The 16,911-nt window shown below is 39.6% G+C and overlaps 1 protein-coding gene across 6 annotated transcripts in view; it reads right to left on the bottom strand.

The window, feature by feature from the left end:
• The window catches only part of LOC109461807 (MAM and LDL-receptor class A domain-containing protein 1-like), a 101,292-nt gene extending 86,086 nt beyond the window's left edge, over nucleotides 1–15,206 (bottom strand). The window contains exons 1-17 of one of the 6 annotated variants that reach the window (XM_019758249.1): nucleotides 14,049–14,192; nucleotides 12,471–12,875; nucleotides 11,443–11,502; nucleotides 9,807–9,929; nucleotides 9,462–9,568; nucleotides 9,086–9,250; nucleotides 8,692–8,779; nucleotides 8,357–8,525; nucleotides 8,061–8,212; nucleotides 7,535–7,654; nucleotides 7,168–7,305; nucleotides 6,797–6,888; nucleotides 6,539–6,694; nucleotides 6,269–6,353; nucleotides 5,976–6,104; nucleotides 5,700–5,840; nucleotides 5,199–5,290 (exon numbers count right to left, since the gene is read on the bottom strand). In XM_019758249.1, coding sequence (XP_019613808.1) covers nucleotides 5,199–5,290; nucleotides 5,700–5,840; nucleotides 5,976–6,104; nucleotides 6,269–6,353; nucleotides 6,539–6,694; nucleotides 6,797–6,888; nucleotides 7,168–7,305; nucleotides 7,535–7,654; nucleotides 8,061–8,212; nucleotides 8,357–8,525; nucleotides 8,692–8,779; nucleotides 9,086–9,250; nucleotides 9,462–9,568; nucleotides 9,807–9,929; nucleotides 11,443–11,502; nucleotides 12,471–12,875; nucleotides 14,049–14,124 — 2,298 coding nt within the window. In that variant the 5' untranslated portion in view covers nucleotides 14,125–14,192. Of the gene's footprint in view, nucleotides 1–5,198; nucleotides 5,291–5,699; nucleotides 5,841–5,975; nucleotides 6,105–6,268; nucleotides 6,354–6,538; nucleotides 6,695–6,796; nucleotides 6,889–7,167; nucleotides 7,306–7,534; nucleotides 7,655–8,060; nucleotides 8,213–8,356; nucleotides 8,526–8,691; nucleotides 8,780–9,085; nucleotides 9,251–9,461; nucleotides 9,569–9,806; nucleotides 9,930–11,442; nucleotides 11,503–12,470; nucleotides 12,876–14,048; nucleotides 14,194–15,158 lie in introns of those variants that run through there. The other 5 variants (XM_019758253.1, XM_019758250.1, XM_019758251.1 and 2 more) reach the window with 5 other exon arrangements.
• Nucleotides 15,207–16,911: the final 1,705 nt, after the last annotated feature.

Below are 16,911 nucleotides of genomic sequence, written 5' to 3'. Positions count from 1 at the left end.
CACAGACACAAATAATTTCTAAACTGTCGGTAACATAAATATCGTCATATACACATCCCCTAGTAGATACTCTGGTTAGTCTGGGTAAAGGATAACAATCACTATGAGTAGGTCACGCCCGTTGAGATAACGTTGGAATATAATATGGCTCCATTGTTTGATCTTCAGATGATTTTTTACACAGAATTACTAGAAAATCTGTTCCTTGTATCTGCTTGGAGATTGTGTCGGTCGGATCTTATTGTTTACGAGGTCTCCAAGCAGATGTTCGTGGGTATAGTTGGGGTTGTCCCTTTCTCTGTATCTGCTCCATTGTTTGATCTTCAGATGATTTTTTACACAGAATTACTAGAAAATCTGTTCCATGTATCTGCTTGGAGATTGTGTCGGTCGGATCTTACTGTTTACGAGGTCTCCAAGCAGATGTTCGGGGGAGGGTATAGTTGGGTTTGTACCTTTCTCTGTATCTGTTCCATTGTTTGATCTTCAGATGATTTTTTACACAGAATTACTAGAAACATTCGGTCCCTGTATCTGCTTGGAGATTGTGTCGGTCGGATCTTACTGTTTACGAAGTCTCCAAGCAGATGTTCGTGGGTATAGTTGGGGTTGTCCCTTTCTCTGTATCTGTTCCATTGTTTGATATTCGAGTGAAAGCTTACAGACTTACTGAAAATTAGTAAAACAAACATTAGGTCCCTGTATCTACTTGGAAATTGTATTGGTCGGATTTTACTTTGTGCGAAGTCTCCAAGCAGATGTTCAGGGCATAGTTGTAGAGAAAAAAATGAACACGCTACACAAGATTATGATACAGTAAATGAAATAAAATATGGTTATACCTCTCTCACAAGCAAACTAAGATGACTTTGCATAAAACATTCTTTCATAAGATAATCGTGCAGAAGACTAGCTATTGTCTCTTTTTTGAATATTTACATATCACCTTTTTCCAAAACTGTTGGACATGTAGGATTGCACATGCTTTTCTGTCATTCCGTGAGTTTGGAAGCTAAACAGTAAAGGCCTTTTGCCCTGCAAAATAGGGTTTTTGCTGTAAACCGGAAGGGAGGCTATTTCCCAGTAAGTCCGTCGCGACAGTTGCCATAGCAACAAACTTATCTGTCTGGCTGACCACCTCTGGGTGCAGTGGGTGGTCCGTGCACGAGGCACCATACATTCATTCAGTCGGTCGCCAGCTACCCGCGAGGACGTACTAAACTTTCGTTGTACCAACTGACAAACTATTTGACTTATTTGAGCTCATTTGCCGTATCAACAATACTTACAACTGGACCCCTGAACGTATTCAACTAACGCTTCTACTGTTAGACGAGACGAGCCCGCAGACGAGGCCGTACCCGCGTGGCCGTACCCCGGACCACTGAGAACAACTGCTCTCCTCTCCACCAGCGATAACAGACTCCCAAAACGGTGAGTTCATACGTGCTTTTATTTAGGGTACACTTTTAAACAGGAGCGTTGACAGGTATCATATACAATTATGGTAGGATCCGGAGTGTATTTTATGTATAGAAACCTTCCGTGTTTGGAGTCCTGATGACGACTTCACATTTCGGATCGTTCATCTTATAGCAGACTTTATAGAAGACTTACATTCTCCCCTGTAACCACCCGGCCTGTTCAGTGGTTGTTTTGTGTGACTTTGATTGTGAAACGTGTCAATGTTTTGCGCTGGACATATCAGCCTTGTCTACAGCTGAATAATTTCTACGTTTCTTTGACTTGAATATGAAATGTACACCTTGTTTAATTTTGTAGGGCTGGACTACTTTAGTGTTTCCCACAATAATCTGCCTTTGATGTCCATTGCAATGTGTGTGGGGGCATTCTAGACAGATAAGCCAAACTTGTCTTATCGCCCATGCCCTCGATAAACTGAAACCGTCCTGCTTGTGGAAAAGGACGCGAGGAGAGAGCACATGGATGCTCTGATTGGTCAATTCCGGAAAAGTTTGAGCGTGGCCCGTGCGATACAAACAAGGAAACCCCGTTCGGTACAAACGGAGAATTCCCCGTGCACTGGTCAACGTAAACCTAGCGGGCGAGGATCGGCTTTCGTGTCCGGCATAAATTTCCTTATGGCCCACATGGCGACATAGAACTATTTTCACGGCCAATGCAAGGCATGTGGCGTGTGAGATTCTGAAACACGTGGTATCTGGATGTCTGGGAGAAGCAGGGCTGCCATTGGTCGAATTAGGTGTCAAGCTTGTTGCTGGGCAGGGCCAAAAATAGTTTATACTAAACAAACTTCAGATTTTAGTAGCCGAGTCCTAAGGCTCAATGAGAAGCGAAATCTTCAAATAGGAAACGAAGCTACCTTCTTGCCAAAATAAGGAAGCCACTTCTTAACATATTTACAGGTAAAGAAGTAAGGTTATAAGCGTTTGTTTCCTCCTTTTCGGTTCCCGCGATAATGACACGAGGCTAATCACCGCTGTTTCCCTACAGTTGCCCAGGCCGGCGGGCGTGGAGATACGTAGCCCCTTTGCCTTCTCTCAACCAGGGATACAGACAAAAAAAAGGTGAGTTCATACGTACTTTTATCGATAATTCTACAGGGTGTGGATGTTTGGTAACGTCGGCCAGTTTTGGCTAAGTTAATTTATGAAGCGCGGAAGGACTTCTACTTATGCAGTTAACAGCTGTCATGTCAAGTGTACTTTTGACGCACATTCTATATCAGCCTTGTCTTCAATTGTTTTCTACGTTTCGATGACTTGTTTAGGAAATGTACACCTTGTTTTGAAGACTCATTTCAAACCGCTACCATTTGCTGTGACGTTCGCACCACGATATGTTTTGGCCGAGATCTTTATGAGGCGCGGTGTGAGGCATATTACTGTTGACTAACTTGCCGTGGATAGAGGGTAGCCATTTAATCTTGAGTTTTGTCAGGTATCATATACAATAATGGTAGGAGTGTATTTCATGTATAGATACCTTCAATGTGTGAAGTCCTGTCTATTGTTTTGTCCTGACACTAGCAACAAGCCTCACACCTTATCAGACCAATGACAGCCTTTCTTCTCTCCATACAGTTGCCATGTGCCTTAGCTAGTGCGCAAGCTCTAGCCGGTAGTTGCCGTGCTATAGCCGGGACAATCACATATGCCAGAAGCCGTGGTCACAGCTGACTCAAGCCTCCCGGTCACAGAGCTGATCATGACAACTGACTCCAGTCTCCTTTGTGTAAAATTTTGTTTCGGTATTGTTGATGATGGTAGAAGAAGCATGTTGATATCATATGTGTATTAAGTAGTAGCATCGTCGACAGAAAGAAGGCAACATGGGAGGGAACCAGATAGTAGCAGAGCCATCACGTGCAGGCTATGTAATGCATTGCTAGCCACAGTAAACCTTACACCAGTTAGAGATTACTAGGATGACTTACATACGTCTGTACTACGATGATACATTGCCTGTGTTTTACGGTATCTTAGTGTATATATTGTAATGACCTATTTTATATGTATTTAGAAAACCTCGCCAATGACGGTTCAAATCGAATCGAGGAGAATGTACACATTTTGAAAACCATGACTATGCTGAACAATCGGTGTATATGGGAGCTGTGGTACGATTGCACTCTCTAACTAACTTGTAACAGGATGATAGTGCAAGACCTGATGAAACTCCGAACAGTTCCCTTGTAATTACTTATACAGTTCTCTGTTATTGTAGTCCCTGTTATTGGTCCGGTTACAAATATGTGTGCTGAAGTGATGTACCACTGTTATGCGGTAATACACAATATAAAGACACAGGATTTCTACGACAAGGGACGTCAGTTCAAGAAGGAAAATATAACTCAGTTAAGACTGAAAGGGTTAACGTAGCCAGTATCATATAGTCATAGCCAGTCCGTCTTAAAAGTCTCCCGTGCCCAGTGTGCGGAAAGCCTTGTCTCTGCGTCTTTCCTTTATCCTCACAAAGTTGCATTGAAAAGAACTTGAATGCATATGTTGATTTGATTACATGGATGACATCCTCTGGGAACCCCAAAACTGATGCGCACGTGCGAATAAAAAAAAGTTTTGCAAAAAAGAAAAGTTGCTTTCACTATGAAATCTACGAGGTCATGAAGGTTGAACAAATGGCACAGAATATGTTATGGCGAATAATCTACTCTTCGAATTCATTTTTTTACATTCTTTCCTTTGATTTTGGCATTCTATAGCTACGACATTTAGCCTGAGTGTCAGCCTTGTTAGCTTTCGTCCGCTACCCAAGGTCCGCTCCCCGCCAACCTTGGGTAGCGGACGAAAGCTAACAAGGCTGACACTCAGGCTATACGACATTGGTATCGTTTCTAAATGTTTTCCTTACAACTTATGGTAAATTTTTGCTCATTTAGCAACTGTTTTGCATGATTTACAGTATGGTTGAAAACTTTTTTTTTTTGGAAACGGTCGAAAATTCATGCGCGCACGGATGTCATCCATATAATCAAATCAACATGGCCTTATGTCCAAACACATACTTTTCATAAAGAGAAGGAAAACTACTAGAAAAAAACAACCACCAAACGCGGTGACATATTGGTTTATATTCAGACAATCACGACATCTGCTTTGAAACATCTGACTTCAAATGCTGACCTTGTTCAATTCCAAACAATGATGCTGTCCAAGCTGTCGGAAAAGCTCCAAAGTTATTGAAAAACAGCTGGGAGGGAATACCTCACCCGCTAGGTGTTGCCAAAAATGAATTCCCTGGGAGGGAAGACCTCACCCGCAAGGTGTTGCCAAAAATGAATTCCCTAGGGAATGCGTGCGTGGAATATTTAGAATTCCTGGCAATTCAATCGCAGTACTATACTAAGGGCTCCGCCCCTGAGGCGTCGCCAAAAAAGAACATCTTGTCTATAAGGGATACCAGATAACTCTTAAAGCAGAGGTTGATGGTGGAAGATCGTTTGCTTTTTATATATGAACCGTTTTTTGTCTCTACCACCACCAAACGGGCCATATATAAAAATCAAACGATCTTCCCCAATCAACCTCTGCTTGGAGAGTATACCAGATCATAATTGTAGCTCAGTTTGTCCCCTAAGCCATAGCCTTATGTCAAGCAAGGGATAAAAAGGATAAGAAAATAAGTATCCAGCCCCTTTGCTGTTGTCGCTGACAATACAGATTTTTTTTAAAAAGTCAATTGTCTAATATCCGTACCTGGCAGGGTGAGCCGTCCGTGATTACGGGGCTGACAAGTTGGGCCTTCTGCCCTTCAGTATTGTCTGAAGAGTCGATGAATATGTAGAAACCTGGGTGCGAAATTTAGTTTAAATAAGGTAAGAACTTTATTGCGCTACAATTGCACATGGTACAATGTATGGTAAACTACATAAATAGAGTAACAAACAATAAAATGTGTTGAACAAGACCAAATGTCGAATACAATCTAACAAATATATATCATAATTATTCAAATAATAAGGGATAGCACAAATCTATGATTAAGTGTTACAATCGAGTGGGCACAAGTTTCGGAATATTTTTCTAATAACAAAGCATTCCTTTATATATCTACCTATTTTTGCGTTGTGGGGACCATTACACGTAAAGATATATTTAAATCTGACTCTAACATCGATATAAATTATCAAAGTTGGAACATAAAGCTACGCTAGTTAGTTTGTCAAGATAATGATATAATTGCTTAGCTGAATGTACCTAACGGGTTTTGGTGAGTGTGGTCCACAGGTGGCCCAGTACCGCTAGTACTTGTTGATTCTCTCCCCCGCTGGAATTCGATGTCACTTGGACCAGATGACCAGGAACAGAAGCCTTCTTCAAAATCACATCTCCCTGGTTCTGCGGATACAAGGAAGATACGACATTAAACTTACATTTATTAATGGACAAAAAGCATTTGACAGACAAGTATATACTTAACATTTATACATGTAATTACGTAATTAGGTACTAAATATGCGTTGTTATAGATACCTTTATCACAATGTCTTTCGTCACTGGCATCCACACAGTTCTCTTGAAAATCACACACATAGTCCAGGGAGATGCATTCACCACTGACACATTTAAAAGTAAAAGATGTTTCTGTGCAGCCGTCGTATTCTGAAAAAAGACAAGTGTCAATAAACTATACATCTTGGGCAAGGAAGTTAGATATATTCACTAAATTAATAAGTCTGAATACGTTTCTATTACTGAAGACTACTGTGGCCTCCAAATATTTTGTCACAATTGCTTTGTATGTAAAACAACATGATAAGTCTTACCGATGATACAGCCTGGCGTCAATGTTATATCATCTATGGCTATGGACCCCGCCGAAGGCGTCCCAATTAACCCTTGGAAAGAGACCTAGAACAAAATGTCAGAATAGTAAAGAATTGATAAACGAGGTATCATCAATAGGTCGTTCTGAATATTCTACACTTAGTCAATGATGTTTTAATGTCGGTTGAATATATACGGTCAATACCTAAACTTAAAATTTAGAAATGAATTCTTTTTGTAATGACTTGGTACCGATTAAGTACACCAACCTGGAACGGTGTTCTGTCCGGGATCGTCACCTCCTGTTTGACCCAGTTCGGTCCTTGTGAAACGCTTTGCTGCCATTCTATCCTCGCGTTTGTTCTTGATGCAATCCGAACGGAAAGGTTTGCGTCATCAATGTCCAGGTAGTAGTGGAACAGCAGCTGTAGGGATTCAAGATGAAAAATTTATGAAATAGCACGTTGAATGTTCATGTTGTTACCAACCTGTAAGTATCCGATCTGTATGATTAAGTATACACTTACGGAACAGTTGTTACCACTGGAAATGAAGTACGTGGGAAGCAGCAAGAAGGCTGTTGTTTCCTTTGCGCCAGTAAGGTACAGGAAATATCCATCTGTAGATAAAGAAAAAAAAATATGAATACATGATCCAGCATATGGTAAATATTGCAAAGTCTTAGTAATGTATATTTCTTTGCAGAGTGTCAAATATCATATGCAATAACATCTGTTGCAATTCTAATTTTCTTTAACAAATCCAAGCAATTGTAAAACACATGCATAACTAATGTCTTTACATGCAACTACAACCTAATAGTCATTTCTTACGTTTTTTGATTAGTCCTTAGGACACAAGCCATGTCATGTGAAATAAGACTGATATTGACTCATACCTGTTAGACCCTGATGATCCACCAATGGCACCCCTGCTTCAGACCCACCGAACCCCCGGGTCCAGTCGGCAGTGTCGCTTTTCAACTGGACCCAGTTACACAAATTGTTCTGAAAGTCACATCGTCCGGGGTATCTCCCTGTTTAATGGGTTTGTCATTACTATATAGTTTGGGAGGGTTCATGTATTTGGAATCACAATATAATTGCAGGTAACAAGGACGGTTGATGTCATATTTACTCAATGTAATTGAATTTACTCAATGTAATGTAATGGAGTTCCCTAATAATTCTCTAATGGACCCACAATAACAGTGAGTAACAGTACGCACACACAACAACAACAAAAAACAATTCATAAATGCATACCACAGTCCCCCTCGTCACTTCCATCCCCACAGTCGTTTGTGAAGTCACACTGAGCGGTAGGAGGAAGACAGACTGCGTTGTCACATACAAACTGGTCCGGTGTACACTGGTGCCACTGACCTGGAACAGTCATCACAAAATATATGGAATGAAATATATAAATTTGCTAGATTTGCAGGTCTTAACTTGCAGCAATCCTATTTACTAGTCAGACGAGCCGTCCAATCGGGTATTTTTAACAAAAAGTATGATATAAGTGACAACAAAACAAAGAGAAAGTTTAAAAACAATCATGAATATAATGCTTGTAATTAGAATAGGCATTTTCGACTTGAAAATGAGGATCTTTCATGAAATGGTGTCTAATCAAATATAGATTTTACGTCGAGTTTTAGCCAAGTATTGCATTCTACTAAGGGAAACTTGTGTATTTATAAGTTTTACCTGCATATGGATGAATTCACTAGAAATTGTTATTCCCATGCCCCCCCCCTAAAAAAGAAAAAAAAGGGAAAAATGAACTCACCCACACATCTGACAGACACATCTCTGCCATGGTTACAAAGAGGACTCCAGTTTTCCCACGGCTTCGTCAGACATTCTGTGATTCTAGACTTGTTCCTGGAGTCACAGGTGACGTCATCTAGGAGAATGGGTGTTGAGTCCGGTGCAGGATACCTTCAAAAGACAAAAAAATGAACTATTACTGTAACTAAGTTTCACGGATCTAACATGGTTATTCCTTCTGAACATGTCATGATAAAAATAAACAAACAGTAAGACTGAATTAGTAGGTTACATACTGTGTTAACATATCCATACCTAGCATCTGTCCACACAGACGCCCTGTACCCCAGTTGAGCACACACCACATCAGCGCTAGTCCGGGTCCAGCCGATGTTACAGATGGTTCCCCAGCGGTGGTTGTAGTAGATCTCCACCCGCCCTTCATCGAACCGGGCACCGTCCACTAACCGGACACTCCCGTCAACTAGACAGATAAGCATACTTCAAGTAGAGTAGGTAATGAACAACAAATCATACACCTTTCAAAATGTGTGATGTTGCTGATCAAAATGTCTTTGTTTCAGCATGCTAGCACTATTGTCTTTTACAAAACTTGTTCAACTTTCTGCCACTGTGAAAACAATTCTTACCTTCTCGTACGCAGTCCCAAGAGAAGGAAATATCGTCAATAGCAATTTTTGCATGTCTCCCGTAGCCCAGCACGCCTTGGATAATCACCTGGAATGGACATATTAGAAAAAAGAGTTCCACGACCTCATATCCTCGCCAAATGATGTTACTCATTCCGACTAACAAAATTATACATATTTTCTCATAGATTATGAAAATAAGATCATCTCAGTTTTATCATGGATTTCATCAGTTAATCTGAATAATCATTCTTTAACCAATGACAGCCTTATCGTAACAGAGAAGGCTATTCTAGCACTTCCTCATAAATTATCTAAATGAGGTTATGATTTGAAATGATTCTGCTCATTGATGTCACATTCACTAAACTTCCCAATGTTTCAAATGACTTACTTGAAATGGGTCTTGTTCCTGAAATGAGACAGTAACCTGTGTCCAATCTTCTGCTGTCCCCGCTGACTGCTGCCATTCCGGTTTCTGTACGCCTGTGTAATACTGCCGGGTTAGAACATCCAGATCCCCGGCGTCTGGTCCCGAGAAGTAGTAACTAAAGGTCATCTGTGCAGAAACACATTGTAGATGTCATTCACTTTACAAACGCAATGAATCCTCATATCAAATAAATAACTAAATAGATAAACATTCAAAGCAGCTAGAAAAAAGGTATTTTAAATCATTCTTACTTGTTATACATCTTAGACTTTTTAAACCTTTTGACTTTATACAATCAACCTTTAGCATAATGTAAAGGACTAAGAAGAACACTAACATTACACGGTTGAACCACAGACGGGACAATAACCGGACCGATGATTCTGGCTGTGTCTAAGGGCTGCTGACCGCCTTCAGTACCAACGTACAGGAAACGTCCTCCATCTGTACATGATAACAGAGATCTTGAAAAATAGTCTACTATGAAATTGAAAAAAGCTCTGTATTTAATGGAATAAAAAAATATTAATCCGGCAATGCTTGTTTATGAAAAATATTTTCGTACTAACGCATGCGTTTTATCTTATATTTTATTGTATATTAAATATATCGTATAGTTTTTCGGGAATGATTCTTGATCAATATGTTAACACTCCTGCACAATTTTTTAAATATTATTCACCTGTTGGCAGATGGTTTCCATTTCCGGCTGTTTGCTTTGCCCAGTCAAAGTCGTCAGTCGTCTGTTGGTGCCACTCACATGTTCCTATAGACTCAAAGTCACAGGGCACTGGATGCCTGGTTTCTGTAGAAATACATACCGGTAGCAAGGTTTGACGTTGACAATAACTAGGGGATAAATAATACTGAGATTTGGCAGAAATGCCGATATGCCACCTAGTTTTTGTATCAGGGAAAACGTAGAGAACTGCGATGAGATCTTCTTAGGTGGCAAAAAATACAGCTCTTGGTGACAAAAGTGCAAATGTTTAGACATTGGCGCACTAAATTCGCAGTGTGTTTTGGCACATATTTAGACATTGGCGCACTAAATTCGCAGTGTGTTTTGGCACATATTTAGACATTGGCGCACTAAATTCGCAGTGTGTTTTATTACATATTTAGACATTGGCGCACTAAATTCGTAGTGTGTTTTGGCACATATTTAGACATTGGCGCACTAAATTCGTAGTGTGTTTTGGCACAGATTAGCTTTAGAGACTCGGTGGGCGTCACTCCACCGTCAGGAAAGGGACGGTCGTGTAAAGTGCCTCTCCCAAGGGCGCAGCGTCGGCGCATAGTGAGTATTAAACCCGGGACCTATTGGTTCCAAGTCCAACAATCTAACCCTTGCGTCACTGACGCCTGACAAAGTAACTGGGCACACAAATTGACTGGCAAGTACCTTAAAAAAGACCAGTATCATGCCAGTTTTCATAATGATGTAACCACCATTTTGACGCTAAGTACCAAAACTATGGAGTGAATGAAAAAACAAGACCATTAGAAAAAGCAATTCCATTTTTCAGAAAAAAACGTCTTGCACAAAATGCCCAGTCAGTAAAAGGCGCCATGTACGTGCACTAGTAGATTTTAACTAGCGTCTACCAGGCACCGCGGATCGCTGTAAAAATATAATATTAGAAAATGGCCGAAATATTTACGACCCACGCGCGAATTGAATCTTCTCTGGCCGGCTACCTCCCCTGGTATATTATTCATTTATTTCGGCCAATTTCTACTATTTTTCCAGCGATATGCGGTGCCTGGTAGCGGCTAAATGTTAGACCTTATGTAGTAAGAGCCATTCTGTCACTGATTAACCTATAGATAAACACAGTCGTGCTCTTTACACAGTATCCATACGACCTACTGTAAATTTATTTAAGATCGCAGGGCATAGATTTCATGACATTGTTTATATAAGTTCTTAGTACATTCTAATTAGTTCACCATTAAAACTACTGTGGTAACACAATGAAAAGTGCAATATTTAAAGGTGAGAAAAAGGAGGTGCGAAACGCAACCGTAAAACAGTAGAACCCAGAACTTACAAATTACACCGAATGTTTCACAGGAAGGTTACTAAAGCCTAACACAAAAAATACAAACTGTGTATTCCGTATCACCCGAAGGCTAGGTGGCTATCCGACCCAAAGGAGGGCTGGGACTGTAGGTAAAGTGGAATACACCCACCCGAGGAAACACAACATAAAATGTGCATAAATATGCTGTAATTTGGCGTCTCTTAACAAAAAATTGTAAAAAAAACGTTATAACGTTACCCATCCCAATGATAGAAGGAAATCATCTCTTACCCAGACAAATGTTGTTGTACTGGTCATACACTTCTCCCTCTGGGCATAAAGGAAGTGTTCCTGCAAAAAGGATTGCATTGTTGTGATCCATAAATATTTATTGGGCATTAAATTTCATATTATTTAATTTCAATTATTATTATTTCAATTATTAAATTTCATATTATGAGTCACTGAACTAATAAAGATCCTTGGAAAAATATTGAACTATTTGTTTTCTAGTAGCAGTATGAAGATTATTACAAAGGGCTAGCTAGTCCTTCTCACTGAACAATATACAGTATACATGTTGTGAGCTAACAGCAAGTGAATTTTATGGATGACATCCTACTTATAATTTAGTGAGATAGGGTAAAAGACAAGACGGGTAAAAAAACTTCTTATATGTCAACTTTTAAGATCATAAACCTGGTTAAACAAAAATTGAGGCAATAAAACACGATACAACAAGCACCAGGTTTGTATTCCTGATTTTAACAGTATCACCTGTCCTTGAAGATATGTATATGTCTCAAATAACAATTGTGAAATATGTTATCCATACATGATAAAACACCTTCGAATGTCCCTGCCAGCATTTGCCATCAAACACGAGCAAGTTTGCTGAATCGCTGACGGACTCTGAACTGATAGTCATTTTAGTCATTTGAGACCAACATAATTTATTGTTTTTACAAACATCAGACAAAAATCAATGCGCGCGCTAATGTCATCCAAAAATATACTTGTTGTGGCCTTACTAGAAATATATAATGTATAAGGCTGTTTTACAAAGTACTTACCTATGTGCGTATTGAGTAATATATTTTTTCTGTTACACGACAGGATTTTTAGTGGCTTTTTTCTATTAAATAGAACTATTCTCACTAGTAACTAGAAATATAAAATTTATAAAGCCGTTTACAAAGTACGTGTACTTACATCAATGTAGATATCTGTGTACGCATTGAGAATCTTTTTTCTGTTACACGACAGGATTTTTAGCAGCTTAAGAATACAATATATGTGACATATTGGAATAACCTTACCTGCACAGTAGGCCTGTGAGCAGCCAAACGTCGGTACCAAGTCGTAGACGTAGAAAACCCCTTGTGTCTCCACACACCGTTTGACCTGTATGTTCCATGAGGAAGTACAACAGTCCCCCGGTACACCGTAGTTAGTACAAACCGTTCTGTTGACTACAGTACTGTCTGTCGGTAGGGTTCCGTCCATCCATATAGGAACCTGGGTTCCACAGTGGTACGGCTCCACACAGGTTGTAGGGATCTCCCCGCCGACATAACTGATAAACCGGTACCAGCCTGCTGATAACGTGTTGTCACACAGGAGAGAGTGTCCGGCCGCCACCTCGGCTGCTGAACTCCGTCTGGCCTGGTTTAACTCCTGGTAGTCCGTACAGGGGTCGGAGCCGAATGCTTCCGATATTACCACTAAAACAAGAAATAACAAAATATGATAGTATCATCGTTATGTTGTATCCAGGTCATTTACTAGTACCCTTAGACTTAGGTTTGTTTAAATACTAGAAAAATGTATGTCCAACTGTGATCGAAGGGTACCTTGCACTATCTTATATTCTGATTGCATGTATAATAGTTAGTCTTATCACATCTGATACCATGCCTATCTTGTTATACACTTAGACACTTTTGATAGGATGGTTTTGAAAGTTGTTGATTTGAACTCAAGGTTCGTTTTTTCTTCAAAGTTGTAGCTAGTATTAATTTCTTGATTATTTGACTTAAATACAAATTTTGTATTTGTATTATTTGTATTTGCATGATGTACAAAATGACTAATAAACTGGTGGACGTACCAACCACTAATTATCCGCTCAGAAAAGAACAAGAAACCTTCGTGCCTTCAAATATCAGAGTTATCAACCAAGAATTGAGGTGTTCAAAAAGTCGTATTTCCCCGGAACTATCGTAAACTGGAACTCGGTGCCAATAAGCACAGTTGGGTCATCATCAATAGAAAGCTTTAAACAACTCCTGCAATAAAATGTGCAAAGATTGAGTGTAACAAGTCGTTCGGTGTGCGAAGGTTGTTACACCGAAGGTTGGTTATACCGGCTATACTGATACAGATACATTATTTGGGTCATATTGCATGTTTTGGGTATGTTACTTTGAAAACCAGTAGAAAAAAATAACTGAATCTTTTAAAAAGGGTCGATTGGTATTATGCTGAACTGTCCTTGCCATTATTGCTATACAGTCTGTGATGTTTATGTAGCCTGAAGTCCAGCCTTGTTAGCTTTGGTACGCTGCTCAAGATCTTGGTAAGCGGACTAAAGCTAACAAGGCTGGACTCCAATCTAATGTTTATGTAGTTGTGGGGACAATTCACTATTCAAGCTGCTGGAAAAGCTAAAGTAAGGAATATTGTTTATGGCTGTATCTATGGTTAAGATTCTCCACTTTTAATCAATTCAGACACGGAACTAGATATGCACGGTTCTGGATGTGATAAGTCTAGCGGTTTTTACATGCAACTAACGCAGTAACATAAAGCTACACGAAATTTGTCGACCCTCCATGGCCCATTTAACCTGGATACCCATTCACTTATTGTATACAATAACAATTTTGTGGACTCACCTGTAACAAATATCATAATTGATAGAATCGAGTTCGATTCCATGGTGGTCGTTCGTAAGTGCTGGGACCAAACCATTTACGAAGAACACCGTCTACTCAGCTGAAATACGCCAGGAGTTACAAGGAAGTCTTCCTTGTCAAAAATAGTTCCCCTAACCATCCACGACGCAGCTAACCAGAGTGTTGTTATCGCCGCAGATGAAAGGGCTTTACTCAACAAATATTTGCCGTGTATGGCGGCGGCTCTGTTAAGTGTTATAGACCCCCCGAGTCTATGTAGAGGTAATAAAGAGGACAGAAGGTTATTTATAACTCTGTTATTAAGTCAAAATAATGATATATGTCAGTATTGAAGTCTTACCACGTGCATGTATTAGTCGACAAATACTGGACGGTAAACCCGTTTAATAAAAGGCCGCAAAAAGGCCTGACTCCTCAGTACGGTTTGTGTATACTATAGACCTTTTTATCGGGCCGATTTTATTAATTGTGTTAACGATTACTAAATCCAATTATAATGGAGTTCTAAAGTGTTTTAAAGGTTTGTTTAATGGTAAAGATTAAATGAAAAAAATCACGATTATGTGACTTAAATACGATTGTTTGGGTCAGATTGCAAGTTTCTTTATAAACCAGTGGAAAAAATACCTGAATCTGTTTAAAAGGTTCAATTGGTATTATGCTAAACTGTCCTTGCCATTATTTTAATTGCTATACAGTCTGTGATGTTTATGTAGCCTGAAGTCCAGCCTTGTTAGCTTTGGTACGCTGCTCAAGATCTTGGTAAGCGGACTAAAGCTAACAAGGCTGGATATCAGGCTAATGTTTAATAATGGTTGTTGGGACACAATTCACTTTTCAAGCTGCTGGAAAATCTACAATGAGGAATAATTGTTTATGGCTGTATCTATGGTTAAGATTCTCCACTTTTAATCAATTCAGACACAGAACTAGATATGCACGGTTCTGGATGTGATATGACTAGCTACTTTTACATGCAAATAGTTCCGTAACATAAAGCTACAGGAGAAATTTGTCGACCCTCCATGGCCCATTTTACCCTGGATACCCATTCACTTATTGTATACAATAACAATTTCGTGGACTCACCTGTAACAAATATCATATTTGATAGAATCGACTTCAACTCCATGGTAGTCGTTCGCGAATGCTGGGACCAATCCATTTATGAAGAACACCGTCTACTCAGCTGAAATAAGCTAGAGTCACAAGGAGGTCTTCCTTGTCAAAAATAGTTCCCCTAACCATCCACGACGCTGCTAACCAGAGTGTTGTTATCGCCACAGGTGAAAGGAGTTTACTTAACAAATATTAGCCGTGTAAGGCAGCGACTGTTACAGGTGATAAACCCTGACTCTTTGTAGAGGTTATTAGAAGAATAGAGGGTTATTTATTACTCTGTTTTTACGTCAGAGTTATGATTTAAGTCGGTGTCAAAGGCTTACTACGTACATTTTATACTCGGCATACATTCGGCCTGTAAACCTGTTCAATAAAACGAGCTTGACTCCTCCATACGGTTTGTGTAATATGCGGGCCTCTTTTATATCGGGTCGATTTAATCAACTGTGTTGACGATTGCAATATTCAATGCAAAGGTGATTTTGATAAACTGTGTTTGCACCATAAAATCGGGATAGAGTTCTTATCTAAAGTGTTTATTTGTAAGTTTTTTTTTCACGGTAAAGAGTTAGCTTATTCCTCTCAAATCTTAAGTTCTTGGAGACAGCTGCTAATTGGTTTTGGCAGTTTTAGAAAAATGTTACAATTTGTTACAGTACTTTATAATGATACCATTTACACGTAACGAGAAAATAATATACAAAGCATTTCTTAGTTATACCCTGATGCGTTAAAATGCATTTCTCGCAAGTGAAAATTAACCATTCATAAAATGAATTAAAACTACATGGCAAATATTACTTTTACTGACTCATTTTACCACTTTAGAATAAGAATTTAATTGACTCACCTGTAACAGATATTAAACAGAAAAGACTTGACTTCGACTTGGTAAGGGACTCCATGATGGTTTGGAATAACTTATGTCAACCGATTACGAATGATACTGTCTACTTCAGAACAGATTGCACATCTGACTGGGCCACTTTTGCTTTCATGATTAAGCACAGCGGGGCTAACGGAACTCACGTCAGTAGCAAGAAAATGCTATTGCACAATAGTGGCACAAAGTTTTCACTGATCATGATTCTGATCTTAAGCGGGGATATTGAGATCAACCCAGGGCCTAGACCACCAAAGTTTCCATGTGGGAGTTGTAACAAGGCAGTACGTAACACCCATAATGCAATATGCTGTGATGAATGCGATAGATGGTACCACAGTGACTGCGTTGGGCTATGTTCTCAAGTATACAGTGCACTAGAAACCCACCGATCATACTCGTGGGTATGTTGTGACTGTGGTATACCCAACTTTGCATCGGCCATATTCGACATCACTGATGAAACATTCCATTCAGTAAACTCATTTGACACGCTGAGTTCTGACTCAAGTTTACCAGACGAAATCCCAATGGCTTCATCCACCCCACTTAAATCAAAGCAGGGTAATTCTCAAACGAGGGGTCATAGTCACAAGAGATCTAAAAGTAAACTTCTGCTAGTAAACTGTCAGAGTGTGCGGAACAAAACAGCTGAACTGGCGACAGTAGTTGACACTTACAAGCCAGATATAGTAGCAGGTACAGAGTCATGGCTCAACCAAAACATAGCAAGTAGTGAAATATTCCCCAGCAACTACATAGCACACCGGAAAGACAGACAAACTGGCCAAGGAGGTGGTGTATTTCAGGCCAACAGAGATGATCTAATTGTTACCC

Source organism: Branchiostoma belcheri, unplaced genomic scaffold (assembly GCF_001625305.1).
Source record: "Branchiostoma belcheri isolate BF01 breed outbred unplaced genomic scaffold, Haploidv18h27 scaffold96, whole genome shotgun sequence".
NCBI classification, from domain to species: domain Eukaryota; kingdom Metazoa; phylum Chordata; class Leptocardii; order Amphioxiformes; family Branchiostomatidae; genus Branchiostoma; species Branchiostoma belcheri.
This window is presented reverse-complemented; position numbering and strand designations above follow the sequence as displayed.